The following is a 15081-nucleotide window of genomic DNA, read 5'->3' as shown; positions in this document are numbered from 1 at the left end:
AAAGCAGTCTTTTTGGTGGCTATCACTTCAGCCAGAAGAGTTTCCGAGCTCCAGGCGCTCTCATGTCGAGAGCCTTTTCTGCAGTTCACTGAGGCAGGAGTGACTATTCGCACAGTGCCTTCCTTCCTGCCCAAGATTGTTTCTCGCTTCCATGTGAATCAGCAGCTCTGTCTCCCTTCCTTTCGTAGGGAGGACTACCCAGAGGAGTACTCTGCTCTTAAATATCTGGATGTGAGACGAGTCATCTTCAGATACTTGGAAGTGACCAATGATTTCCGGAAATCGGATCATCTGTTTGTCCTGTTTGCAGGTCCTCGTAAGGGTCTGCAGGCTGCTAAGCCTACAGTGGCAAGATGGGTCAAGGAAGCCATTGCAGCGGCTTATGTGGCCGCGGGGAAGGTGCCGCCTATCCAGCTGAAGGCTCCCTCCACGAGAGCTCAGGCGGCCTCGATGGCAGAGGCCGGATCCGTCTCCTTGGAAGAGATATGCAAGGCGGCAACTTGGGCTTCGGCTCATACATTCTCCAAGCATTACCGTTTGACTGTGGCTGCACGGGCGGAGGCCCGGTTTGGAGCTTCAGTGTTGAGGTCAGGGATTTCAATGTCCCGCCCTGGGTGAGTACTGCTTCGGTACATCCCACCAGTCTATGGATTGATCAGCTTGATGATATGGAAGGTAAAATTATGTATAATCATACCTGATAATTTTCTTTCCATTAATCATAGCTGATCAATCCATAGCCCCTCCCAGATATCTGTTCTGTTTTTATTCTGGTTGCATTTCAGGTTCAAGTTTAGTCTTCAGTTATTTCAGAAAGACTTCGTGTTCAAGTTCTTTCACTTGGATTCTTCAAGAGTTGAGACGAGTTTGTGTTACAGTGAGCTGCTGCATTCCTCTCCCCTCCGTTTTACGGGGCTGGATTGAGACATAAATTCTGCCGGCACTCCCTCCCGCTTCGTGCGGCTGTAGGGCAGCTTTGTACCCCTCCCGCTTCGGCGGTGTTAGGGTCAGTCAGCTCCTCCCGCGGTTGCGGTTGCAGGATAAGCCAGATCCCCCCGCATCGGCGGGTGTGGTGTCCCTCCCCCGCTCCGTGGGGATGAGCTGGACGGATTCCCCTCCCCCACTTGTGTGGGGATGAGCTGGGTTAATTCCCCTCCCCCGTTTCGGCGGTGGTGAGCTGGGCAGAGTGTCCCTTCGTGGGTGTAATTCTCTAAGTGCTGAGTCCTGCGGATGGAGCTTTGATATCGACATACTGAGGAGTTTCCGGCAGCACATGACCACATATAGGGAGGCAAAAGTTTGCTCTCTATCTCCACCTGCTGGTAGATGGACACAACCCACCAGTCTATGGATTGATCAGCTATGATTAATGGAAAGAAAATTATCAGGTATGATTATACATAATTTTACCTTATGTTGAATATATTTCCTTTGTGAATGACTGTGGGGTCTTGTGAAATGTTTTGGCATAGTTTGCAGCTGGCTGTGTTTTGTTTAGAAAGGAATTTTTTTTTTTTAATATTTTTATGAATTCTATTAATTTCTGTGTTTGAATTGTGCTTTGAAGTTGTATTTTTGTGAAGTATTGTGATTTATTGAATTACTCTTATGCTTTGTGAAACACCTTGGATAGGACTGTGTTATAGAAAGGCAATATAAGAGCATAGCACAGCATAAATATGAGCCCTATTTACTAAGATGCGCTATCGTTTTTAGCGTGTGCTAATACTAGAGACATCCATATAGTCCTGTGGGTGTTTCAAGCATTAGTATGTGCTAATTTTTAGCATGCGCTAAACATTCTAGCACTCCTTACAGCATGGCTTAGTAAACAGGGCCCTAAATGTTTTCTAAATAGAGTTTGAGGTTTTATTTTCAAATGAATACAGGTATAAAATTAGTGGTCAGTGCATTTTTTTCAAATTGCTCTGCAGAGCCAGAATATGTGCGTCATAAGTGCTGTTCTATCTGAAAGTGCAGCAGTAGTTGAGGGGTCCATAGTGCTGGGTTGTAACACACAGGAAAGGTTGACTATGACTATGCTACCACAGTTGCCACAGTGAAAAAATGTTAAGTAGTGCAAGTGGAGGACTTGTAGTTTTTCTCTGTTTGCTTCTAGTGCATACTGTATACAGGGTCTTTACTGGGACTCATTTGGCAAAGTAGCAATTTTTCAGTAAAGTAAGGGATTTTTTTTTAGCCATTCAATAGCACATGCTTCTCTTTTCCATTTTCTCTTTCTGCTTGACAGTTATATCTTGCATGTCAGATGCTGTGCAGGTTTTAAATACAAACAAACCAAAATACATAGGAAACAATTGGAAAGAGAATGGAATCTGTTATAAATGGAGGGGGCGGGTTGGGGGGAGAATTATCAACCAAAGCAAAATAAAAAGAATTTTAAAAAGAAACGTTTATTTGAAAGCTGTTTTTAACATATTAAAAAATATATAAACTCAACCTTTTAAAATAGAAGTATATCAAATCCACTCCATGGGACCTTTGTCTAAATTGCAGCATTAAGACACTGTTTTCCGGGTTGGCTCATGGGACTGTGGTGCCCTGAGCCAACTTTTGATTTGGTGCCCTTCCAGTGGCACTCCCCCCGGCCTACTTTTAAAGGCAGTTTCTCCCTCCTGAATACTGTCAGCATTTCACTTATCTCATTTGGCGAAGTAGCAATCAGCCCCTGCGTCTTCCTTTTGCCGCGCCCCTGTGAAAACAGGAAGTTATATAAAAGGAGAGGCTGGGACGCAGGAGAAGGAAGATGCTGGGGCGCCGATGCCGGTAGTGTTAGGTGAAACATTGCCTGTGTTTGGGAGGAGAAAACTGCCTTTAAAGGTAGGCGGGTTAAAGTGGCTTGAGACAGAAAGAGAAAGGGGTTGCCGGTTCTTCTTTTTCCGTGCATATGCAATGCCATCAGGTAAGCTTGGGCCAGCTTAACCTATAGGGCCAGTGACATCACAGGCTCAAGCATTTCGCACCCTTTCTCTCTGGCACCTGGTGCATAGATTAAGCTGGCCCTGACTAGCTTTACTTCAGCAATCCTATGAGACTGAGGTGCCTTGTGCCTATAAACTTCAGTTTGAAGTCAGCGCAGAAGGAGACAGATATGGCATGAAGTACCTCTCTCTGCTGGCTGGAGGGGACATACAGTGGTGAAACAACGATAAGAAAATAATCAGAAATGCATTGTTAAGTGCTGAAGGTGTTTTATATGTGAAAGTTTGAAACCAAAAGGTTTTGTGGTTGATATAATGTCTGTATTTTTTTTTTAATCTACAGATGACCATTCTAGACTTCACTTGTCACCTATTGAAGGAGTTCCAGACTCTGATTATATCAATGCCTCCTTTATTAATGTAAGTTACAAAATTTACTTTAGTACTGTGGCACTTGCAGGGTAATCTGAACTGGATTACTTCAAATAAAATCCCATTTATAATATAAGCACAATATATCAGCATCCTCGGAGGACCCTAGCAAAGGCAGCTGTTGTTTGTCTGCGGTGCGTTGCGAAGCCTGAGGCCTGTACAATGGAATTTCAGGATTAAATTTGAAATAGAAACTTTGCTTGAAACTCTCTCCCCCCCCCCTCCACAGACACACACAGAATGCCTCCCCTCAGAATGTCAGATTGGTTTGAGGAATTTAAACGAGGACTATATGTTATGTATTCGTGCAGTACCTCTGTTTTAATAGCATTTTTTTTCAGCATGAATCAAGAATTGCTTTTGCTTTGCAGTTCACTGGCTGTTGTAGCTGTTGATGTGAGGATATCATTTGTAGACTCTGTTTTAACAGGACCTTGCGTAGAGCAACTGTTTTGAAAAATTGATGGACAGCGGTAAAGGAGTCTTTCTTTACCCTGAGGATTTTGTGTGTGTGTGTTTGGGAGGAGGGAAGGATGGTAGTGTTTCGATACTCAAAATTGTGATACTTCCCAGTTTGAGTGGTTTGATTTTTTTTTTTTTTTTTTGCACTTCTAGCGTTTAAACTAGCCCCTGAGTGGAATGTAGTTGAAGCTGATGTCAGTGGGTGGGATTCAGTTGAAGTTTTAGTCCAGTCATCTGAGGAATTCATGTTTTCCAGTGAGCAAGGTTCCCTTTCACTGAGTAACACTTAGCCTGTACACTTTAGAAGAGAACTCTGGGGACTTTATAATAGTACACTTACATACATAGGAATTGATTCTACAGGGACTGTGTTTGAGGCTTTGAAAAAATGTTCTCGTTAGCAAAATATTCTGATAAGACAAAACACAATCCCAGTATTCTGGGGGATATTTAGAACGTGCAAATATCTCCCTTGTTGAAGTTAAACAGGGGTGGTGGAAGAGATGCCCAGTCTTGCATGAGTTATCAGCATGGAGTGAAGGCCGAGTTCAGACAGCTGGATGGAAGCAGCTTTTCAACAGAAAGAACGCAGAATACAAAAATTGGAGAAAATGTAGCCCTTTTAGAGAAGAAGACCTGTTTTTGTCTCTTGTTTCCTATGACACTTTACCTTCTGGTCCTAGAGTAGGAACATTAGAAAAAAAATGGTGATAAAATATATTTTAGAGCTTATAATAAGAGCTCAAGAGGAAAACTATTCATATATATCAACAACACCTCCTCTTCTAGTAGATATTACTGCAGTCCACACTTTATCAAAAAATGGAGAAAAAAGCCTCAACAGATTCCGTTACTTAAAGGCTCACAGCTGTCAATTTCAAGGAGCACTTGCTGTCATCATTGGCAAAAAAAACCTCTATTAACTATCAAACTTTCATAGTGTTTAGATATAGAAACTTATCTTATGAGAATGTCGAATGTCTCCCAACTCTCCACGGCCGATTCAAGCCAAAGTTTCATCAACTTCTTCAGGGTCCGTGGTCAGAGGAAAACAGATTTTAAGCATCTCAAAAAGCAAGAATAGGATAAATACAAACAATGACCACAGTATCTAACTACGCCTCACTTCACTGCTACAGTTATCTGGTGTATCTCCTCATTGGAAGCTCACAAACATGGTGCCCTCCTAGTAAATTGCGGCGTCAGATACCGACTTCTACTGCCAGCCAATCATCCAAAGGCATCAGACATCAAACTTTGCTGTCAGTTTTCAGCGTATCAATAGAAATGACACCATTCCACTCTGGAGTTCAACCCCCTCGGGTATATTGTTTGCAATCGGAAAATCCATTTTTGCTCTGATTGCAAGAGCAAACGTCTCCTATCTCCTCCTCGTTCATTGGATGGCAGCTGTTGTAAAATCACACAGCGTAATGATTCAAATACATGTTGTTGTTCACAATGATGTGCAATGGGAGCTGAGGTTTTCTTAATACTAGTATTGCTTTTAGGTCCTGTAAGACACACCACTCACTTTCTCGAAGTCTGTCCAATATATAACTTCTCACATGGACATTGGATGCAATGAACTACATAGTGTGAAGTGTATGACGTTCTTGAACGCAAAGTAAACCTCCTCCCTGATTGGGGATCCTCAGACTCTTTCGTGACCATCATGATACCACACATCTGACATCCTCCACATCTCCCGTGTCCAGTATCATCAGCTCTCATCCGGGGCAATACTCAAAACCACTGGAGATAAAATTTCCTTGAAATTATTGCCTCTACTATAGGCAAACCTCAGTCTAGCTTCAAACACCGGTAATGTTTGTATTATATGCCAGTGTTTCCTGATGGCCATAGCCACTCTTGAGGTAGTGGCTGTAAACCCCAGTACACATGTCAACACATTATCATCATCTGCTTCTTTAACTCGCGGCACGAATAAATGTTCCCGATGATTAAATTTTGCCCTTTTATAAACTGTGGCCTCAGTCAGCCATGGAGAGTTGAGAGATGCTCGGCATCCTCATAAGATAAGTTTCTATATCTAAACACTATGAAAGTTTGATAGTTGATGGAGGTTTCTTGCTTATTATGGCAGTAAGTGCTCCTTGAAATTGACGGCTGTGAGCTTTTTCCTCCATTTTTTGATAAAGTGTGGACTGCAGTAGTAATTACTAGAAGAGGTGTTGTTGATAAAATATATTTGACAGATTGACAGATTTATTTTTTTAAACTCTCATTTTTATAGCAGAGAAAGAGGAGTTGCACAGTACTTTGGTATGGGAAACTGAAAAAACAAGAAACAGACTCTCTTTACTGAGAGAACAGATGTAGATATAGGTATGGAAGACCCACATATTAGCTAAACAGGGTGGAATGGCACTTCTAGGCCTAAACTCAATGGAGCTGTGTGGTGTGCAGCAAGGAGGTTTGATTGTGAACAGGAGATGGCATGACATCAAAAGGTTGAAGCCATGTATGTTAGTCTATGTTTCCGCTTCCCCACACAGCCGTCGTTCTACGTACACTCAAAACAAAGCAAACAAACAAACAAACATATGAGCTACTGCAAACACATTGTTGTTCTTTATCGTTGGTAGCATTTTTATTTAATCTCACTTATATTTTCAAACATGCCAGCTTGTGCAGCCTATGGATGTACACAAAGGAAGTATAATAACAGAATAACTTTTCATAGGTAGAGTAGTAATTTGTTATAAATCGTAATCAGCGTGTCATTTGGAGGAGTTGGTTATAGGGACATCCTAGCATGTGTTGTGTTCATGCAGAGATTTTTTTTTTCTCCTGGTAAAAGGCCACTAAAATAGACATCATGTTATGAGAATCAGGTGCTCTACATTCAGAGTTTCTATCTACATGTTTGTTTGTTTGTTTGTTTATTTATTTATTTACTTATTTATGGCAGTTATATCCCACATTAAATAGGCTGAAACCTGTGAACGTTTGAAATCTTTTTTTTTTCTGTGCCTAGATCAAAAGAGAAAGATGGTTTGTGGGAACTTGCTCCTTTTGTTTTGTGGAATGCTGTGGTATATTATAAAAATGCACTTAATATTGTTTATTGCTACTATTTAAAAGAAAGATATTAAATAGTGAGGGCAGAGCTACTCTCCGCGAAGGGGTGGAGCCAAGCGTTTTTTCGAAATACGCTTGGCGCCAACCAAATCGCTCGCCGGGGTTAGATGAGATGGCCGACTCCGATTTTCAGCCATAATGGAAACCGGAGCCGGCCATCTCAAATCCAGCGAAATGTAAGGCATTTGGGCATGGGAGGAGCCAGCATTTCTAGTGCACTGGCCCCCCCTGACATGCCAGGACACCAACCGGGCACCTTAGAGGGCACTTAAAAAAATTAATTAAAAAAAAACACAATTAGCTTCCAGGTACATAGCACCCTTCCCTTGTGTGCTGAGCCCCTCCCCCCAAATCCCCCCAAAACCCACTGCCCACAACTCTACACTATTACCATAGCCCTAAGGGATGAAGGGGGGCACCTACATGTGGGTACAGTGGGTTTTGGGGGGCTCCCATTTACCAGCACAAGTGTAACAGGTGGGGGGGGGGGATGGGCCTGGGTCCACCTGTCTCATGTGCACTGCACCCACTACAAACTGCTCCAGGGACCTGCATATTGCTGTCAGGGAGCTGGGTATGACATTTGAAGCTAGCATACAGGCTGACAAAAAATGTCTGATTTTTTTTTTTGTGTGTGTGGGGGGAAGGGGGTAGTGACCACTGGGGGAGTAAGGGGAGGTCATCCCCGCTTTCCTCCGGTGGTCATCTGGTCAGTTGGGGCACTTTTTTGGAACTTGGACCTAAAATAAAAAGGGTCCAAATAAATCAGACCAAATTCTCCTGACGGCCGGCTTTCTTTTTTCCATTATCGGGCGAAGCCGGCCATCTCAACGCACACGCCCCCATCCCGCCTTCGCTACCATGATGACACGCCCCCTTTCAACTTTCGCCGGGCCCGCAACGGAACGCAGTTGAAACCGCCCAAAATCGGCTTTCGATTGTGCTGATTTGGGCGGATTCAAGAGATCGCCGCCCATCTCCCGATTTGTGTCGGAAGATGGGTGGCGATCACTTTCGAAAATGAGCTGGATAGCGTACAAACCCTTTTCCCATAGTTTTAAACTGAAACTTTCTCTAGAAATAGATATTTTTCCCATAGTTTTAAACTGAAACCTTTTCTAGAGGTAGAAACTAAACAGCCAAAAACCCTTGTTCTAAAAGGCAGTTATTTAATGTTCCTTGGCTGCTGGAGAGGTAGCACATCCAGTGACCTCAATTAAGTGTTAATTAAGGTGTGGGGAAGTAGAATACTTGCATAGGTTGCTGAGTCAGCTTCAAAGAGCCTGTTTAAAAAAGGGCCCTTAGATTCAAAACTATATAAAGAGGAAAGGTCCCACTGAACTTTCTTTCTGAGAAGTTCCGCGAGAAGAAGACATTTCTCTGGTAAGTGAACACTATTTTGCTTTGTACTTTGGGACCTTAAAGATTGGGGTTTAAAGGAGGAATTGTAGGTTAGTGATAGACAAAATAAAAATATAAAAAGCAAATTTTATCAACTAATCACAATAGTCTTCTCCACTTAGTTTTAAAAACTTTGTACCACAGCATTAAAAGATAGAATCTAGCAGGCACTGCAGGATCTAGTTTAGTCTTCCCACCGACCCCTAGGACAACTCTTCATTTATAGTCAGTTATTGTAATTAGGGTAACAAGCAAGGAGTGCTCTTACAGAGTTTTAAATACATTTCATTACCATCTAAGAAGGAAACACTAAATAAATCATACGATATACTATAGAAACTAAAAGACACTTTTATATTAGGCTAATATCCTTAATACTGTAGCAAGTTTTAAATTATTGAAAAAGTCAAAATCAGCAGTCCAGCAGCAAGAGGGGTGCTATCCAGTCTTTTGCATTGAGTGTCACATGTATGATTATCTCCCAGTTGGTGAGATGTCATATGTGTGTGCCCGATTCATAGAGCTCCTAGTGCTCAGAGAACATGTCCGTTTTCTTGAGGCTAGAGTAGCAGACTTGGTGGAGCTGAGGGAGACAGACAGGTAGATAAAGGAGACCTACAGGGATGTTGTAGAGAAGTCTCACCTCCAGTCTGGTAGCCCCTGTGCTACCTTGGAGGAGGGAGGTTTCCTAGAAGGAGAGCATCACCCTGGTGAAGTAGGAAATATTAGCCAGGACCTGCCCACCAGGGGATGTACTATCATTTCGCACCAAGGATATGTCTCCAAGTGCTGCCTGGGAGGGAAAGGTTAGGACAGCTGTTGTAGTTGGTGATTCGATCATTAGGCATATAGATAGCTGGGTGGCTGGTGGGCTTGAGGATCGCCTGGTGCGAAGGTGGCGGACCTCACGCGTCACCTAGTTAGGATTTTAGATAGTGTTGGGGAGGAGCCGGCTGTCTTGGTACATGTGGGTACCAATGACATAGGAAAATGTGGAAGAGAGGTTCTGGAAGCCAAATTTAGGCTCTTAGGTAGAAAGCTCAAATCCAGATCCTCTAGGGTAGCATTTTCTGAAATTCAACCCGTTCCACGCACAGGGCCCAAGAGAGAGGCAGAGCTCCGGAGTCTCAATGCATGGATGAGATGATGGTGCAGGGATGAAGGTTTTAGATTTGTTAGGAACTGGGCAACATTCTGGGGAAGGGGGAGCCTATTCCGAAAGGATGGGCTCCACCTTAACCAGGGTGGGACCAGGCTGCTGGCATCGGCATTTAAAAAGGAGATAGAGCAGCTTTTAAACTAGAAATGGGGGGAATGCCGACAGTCGTTCAAAAGCGCATGGTTTGGGATAAGGTATCTTTCAAAGATATCACCAAAACAGGGAAGATAGGGTATCCTGATAGTGAGGTTGCAAAAGAGACCGTAGTAGATCAGGTGTCCTTAAATAAAAATAAAAATCAAACGAAAGATTGCAAATTAATACTGTCAAGTACTAAGCATGATGTAAATAGAAACAACAAACATAGTTTGAAATGTCTATATGCAGATGCCAGAAGTCTAAGAAATAAGATGGGAGAGTTACAATATATTGGACTAAATGAAAAATTAGGTATAATAGGCATCTCTGAGACCTGGTGGAAAGAGGATAAACCAGTGGGACGGTGTCATACCGGGGTACAAATTATATCGTAATGATAGGGTGGATCGAATTGGTGGAGGGGTAGCATTGTATATTAAGGAGAGCCTTAAATCAAATAGATTGAAAATTCTGCAGGAAACAAAATACTTCTTGGAATCACTGTGGATTGAAATTCCGTGTGTAAAGGGGAAAAGGATAATGATAGGTGTGTACTACCGTGTGCCTGGCCAGGATGAACAGACGGATGCAGAAATGTTAAAGGAAATTAGGGACGAAAACAAACTGGGCAACACAATAATAATGGGTGATTCAATTACCCCAATATTGACTGGGTAAATGTAACATTGGGCCACGCTAGGTAGGTAAAATTCCTTGATGAAATCAAGGACAGCTTTATGGAGCAGCTGGTACAGGAGCCGATGAGAGTAGACCTAGTCCTTAGTGGAGCGCATGATCTGGTGTGGGAGGTAATGGTGCTGGGGCCGCTTGATAACAGTGATCATAATATGATCAGATTTGATATTAGCCTTGAAGTAAGTATATATAAGAAATCAAATATGTTAGCGTTTAACTTTAAAAAAGGAGACTATGATAAAATGAGAAGAACGGTGAAAAAACACTTAGAGGAGCGACTGCGAGGGTCAAAAATTTACATCAGGCATGGATGCTGTTCAAAAACACCATCCTGGAAGCCCAGGCCAAATATATTCCACTTATTAAAAAAGGAGGACAGAAGACCAAACGACAGCCGGCGTGGTTAAAAAGTGAGGTGAAGGAAGCTATTAGAGCTAAAAGAAAATCCTTCTGGAAGAAGGAACCGACTGAAAATAGTATGAAACAGCATAAGGAATGTCAAGTCAAATGCAAAGCGCTGATAAGGAAGTCTAAGAAGGACTTCAAAAAAAAGATTGCGTTGGAGGCCAAAACACATAGTAAAATTTTTTTTAGGTATATTAAAAGCAGGAAGCCGGCAAAAGAATTGGTTGGACCGCTAGATGACCGAGGAGTAAAAGGGGCGATCAGGGAAGACAAAGCTGTAGCGGAGAGATTAAATGAATTCTTTGCTTCGGTCTTCACCGGGAAAGATTTGAGTGGGATACCGGTGCCAGAAATGATATTCGAACCTGACGAGTCGGAGAAACTTAATGAATTCTCTGTAAACCTGGAGGATGTAATGGGGCAATTCTACAAACTGAAGAGTAGCAAATCTGGACCGGATGGTATTCATCCCAGAGTACTGATAGAACTGAAAAATGAGCTTGCGGAGCTATTGTTAGTCATATGTAATTTATCCTTAAAATCGAGCGTGGTACCGGAAGGGTGGCCAATGTAACGTCAATTTTTTAAAAAGGTTCCAGAGGAGATCCGGCAAATTATAGACCGGTGAGTCTGATGTCGGTGCCGGGCAAAATGATAGAGACTATTATTAAGAACAAAATTACAGAGCATATAAAGCATGGATTAATGAGACAAAGTCAACATGGATTTAGTGAAGGGAACTCTTGCCTCACCAATCTGATACATTTCTTTGAAGGGGTGAACAGACATGTGGATAAAGGGGAGCCGGTTGATATTGTGTATCTGAATTTTCAGAAGACGTTTGACAAAGTACCTCATGAAAGACTCTAGAGGAAATTGGAGAGTCATGGTATAGGAGGTAGTGGCCTATTGTGGATTAAAAACTGGTTAAAAGATGGAAAACAAGAGAGTAGGGTTAAATAGTCAGTATTCTCAATGGTGAAGGGTAGTTAGTGGGGTTCCCCAGGGGTCTGTGCTCGGACCGCTGCTTTTTGACATATTTATGTTTAAATCATTTTTATTGATGACAATCAGATCATATACATTTCCACATGGATTCTATCATCATTTCCATTTTTATTCCGTCCCCCCCTCTCCTCCTCCCCACCCTCCCCTCTTCCCTTTCCTTTTTTCCCCCTGTTAATTTATCTTATATATACAGAGTTGGCTATTAATTATGGATTAGTTACATATTCAACAGTTGGCTTTGTGCAGCCGGGGTTAGAGTTCTCAAAAATGGGGTCCATCTTGTCAGAAATTGTTCAAATTCTTGGCTTGGTCTGTCTTTGTGGTATAATCTCTCCATTCTTAGAAGGAAAATCATCTGGGTCCGCCACAGTTGGATCCGCGGTCCTTTTGCTTCCAACCAGTCTATGAGTATGGTCTTTTTTGCTACCATCACTGCTCGTTTTGCAAAATCCGTGTATCCTCTGGGCCTAGATGTACCCAGCTCCAGCTTTCCAAACAGCATCAAAGGCGTACCTCTCCATGTTGCGTCCCAGGTTCTCCGAGTGTGTTCTACGATAGTCATCCAGAACTTGTGAACTTTCGGGCAACTCCAAAACATGTGTCCCAATGTTGCTCCTTCCCCCCCACATTTTGGACACGCCCCATCCGGGGACAAGCCCATGTGGAACGCTCTGCGAGGGGGAATATGGAGTCGTGCCGCAAACTTATATTGTAGCTCCCAGTATGCTGACCAAGGAGTTGTTCTTCGGATCGTCAGTATATGAGACTTGAACACCGTTGCTGGGATTGGCATTGGTAAGTCTCCACTCCAGACCTCGGCTTGTTTAACATAGTCCATTTCCAGCTTGGTGTCTTTGATATGTCTATGGTGGAATGATTGGGGCACCTTCTGTTGTGAGTTCAAAGACAGAGCTGAGGTCAATTCCTCCTGGGCATCCTCTGTCAATGCCTCCCATGGCAAGCTCCGCACGTAGTGCCCCAATTGCCAGTAGTAAAATTGATCTTTAGGTCCAAAAAGTTGTGCTTCTTTTAAGTCATTAAAAGATTTTAATCTCCCATCTTCAGTGATTATATTCAACAAATATATTACTCCTTTGGCTTTCCATTTTCTAAATGTTTCGTGTAGATCACCCGGAGGGAACGCCGGGTTTCCGCCCACTGGCAATAAGGGAGTGACTCTGTGGGAGAAATGATGCAGTCTGCAGATCCATGCCCACGCTCTCTGCAGGGTGGGCAGAATATGAGATGTCATCAGCGCTGGTACCGGCGTGCATCTCAACCCATGTAGATAGCTGCTGAAATGATAGTTTTTAAAGAGGGTCATCTCGATTTGAGTTGCAGAAAAGTCTGCCGTGCCTCGGAACCAGTCATTTAAATGTCTCATGGCACATGCTATTGACAGTGTTCTTACGTTCATTAGACCCAAGCCGCCATATTCTGTCGGAGCGCACACCATGCCCAGTGCCATTCTTGACCGTTTCCCGTTCCATATGAATTTTTGGAGTGCAGCGTTCAACTTCAGTTCATCTGCTTTGTTGAGATATAGGGGCAACATCTGGAATCTATACAGCCAACAAGGTGCTATCATCATGTTACACATTGCTATGCGCCCCAGCAGCGAGAGCGGGAGCCCCTGCCATTGCTTCAGTTTTGTTATGGTCTCCTTTAACAATGGGATAATATTACGCTCATATAGTTTTGTTAAATCTTGTGGGATTTGCACTCCTAGGTACTTCACCTCCTCAACTCTCTGTAAATTAATTACACTATCTCTCTTTCTCCCTTCTACCTTCCCCATAGGGTATAATTGCATAACATTGGATTTTTGCATGTTTATCTTAAATCCCGAAAGTGCTCCAAACTGAGTAATTTCTCGAATTAGAGATTTGATTGATGTGTTAGGTTGCTCTGTCACTATCAACAAGTCATCTGCAAATGCCATTGCTTTGAGTTTTCCTCCTCCTATCTCCACTCCCGCTATTGTGTCTGTCTTGGCTATTGTCCTTAAGAGGGGTTCTATTGCCAGAAGGAACAATGCTGGGGATAGGGGACATCCCTGTCTGGTCCCTCTCTTTATGGGAAATTGACTGGTCCGCTCTCCATTCACTAGTACAGTGGCTCTAGGGTTGGAGTAGAGCGCCATAATCGCCTGAAGTGCCCATCCCCCCAGGCCCGTGTAGCGTATCACTTCGAATAGGTATCCCCAATCAATGCTATCAAACGCTTTCTCAGCATCTAGGCTTATCAGCGCTGATTTTATCTTTCCTTGTTGGCAGTGTCCCATTGCTAGTAGTACTCGCCTCACGTTCACTACTGATTGGCGGTTCCTAACAAACCCAACCTGTTCCGGTGCTATCAAGCTCGGGAGGTGTTGGTGCAATCTATTCGAAATCAATTTGGCCAGGATTTTTACTTCAACATTAATCAGCGATATCGGCCGATACGATTCTGCTTGCATTTCTGCTTTCCCAGGTTTTAGGATCAAAGAGATCAAAGCTTCATTTGTGAATGGGGGAAAGCTTCCTCTATCCACCACTTCCTCAAAGTAGTCCAAGAGGGTGGGTATTACCATGGGTCCCAAGATTTTATAAAATTCACTTGAATAGCCATCTGGGCCTGGGGCAGAGTGGCCAGGCAACGAACTAATAATTTCTTGTAGCTCCTTTCCTGTTATGGGGCTGTTTATAGACTCTACGGCCTCACTAGGGAATTGGGTCATGCCTGACTTTTCCAGATATTCTTGTATTCCTGCCTGGCTCGATATCTTCCTTGCCTCATATAAGGAGCCAAAGAATTCCTCCAGAACCCTGGCTACCTTCTCTTTTTCATGTTGGATCTTCCCTGTTTGGTCTTTTATTGCCGTTATCACCCTACTACCTCCCTGGTGTTTGACTAATCTGGCCATTAGCGTTCCTGATTTGTTGCCAAATCGTTGGAGCTTATATTTCTGAACTATTAGTGCCCTAGTCGCTCTCTCATGTAGTAACGTATTTAAAGCTATTTGTGCTGTTTGCATTTGTTCCTTAAGGAATTTATTAGGGGAGTGTAAAAACCTCCTTTTTGCTTTTTGAAATTTCTGCTCCAAATTGATAATGGCCCAGGACAGCCTTTTCTCCCTCTTAGCCGTGAAAGCAATTATGTCTCCCCTTAACACCGCCTTTGCGGCTGGCCAAAACACAATTGGGCGGTCTTTGTAGTCTGTATTGTTATCAGAGTAGTCTACCCATCTACTTTGTATGAATTCCTTAAATTCTGAGTTGGCTGATAAATAAATTGGAAATCGCCATCCCCTATTTACCGTTTCGGACCCTCCTGACATATTTATAAATGACC

The 15081-nt window shown here is 43.0% G+C and overlaps 1 protein-coding gene across 5 annotated transcripts in view; it reads left to right on the top strand.

The window, feature by feature from the left end:
• Nucleotides 1-15081, top strand: part of PTPRA (protein tyrosine phosphatase receptor type A) — a 373699-nt gene that overhangs the window by 201443 nt on the left and 157175 nt on the right. For all 5 annotated transcript variants that reach the window (XM_030191011.1, XM_030191010.1, XM_030191012.1 and 2 more), the window contains one exon: nucleotides 3286-3362. In XM_030191011.1, the coding sequence (XP_030046871.1) occupies nucleotides 3286-3362 (77 nt within the window). The remainder of the gene's footprint in view (nucleotides 1-3285; nucleotides 3363-15081) is intronic.

The sequence above is a fragment of the Microcaecilia unicolor genome, chromosome 2 (assembly GCF_901765095.1).
Source record: "Microcaecilia unicolor chromosome 2, aMicUni1.1, whole genome shotgun sequence".
Classification (NCBI taxonomy): Eukaryota; Metazoa; Chordata; class Amphibia; order Gymnophiona; family Siphonopidae; genus Microcaecilia; species Microcaecilia unicolor.
Note: the sequence above shows the minus strand (reverse complement) of the source record. Positions and strands in the feature narration are given on the sequence as shown.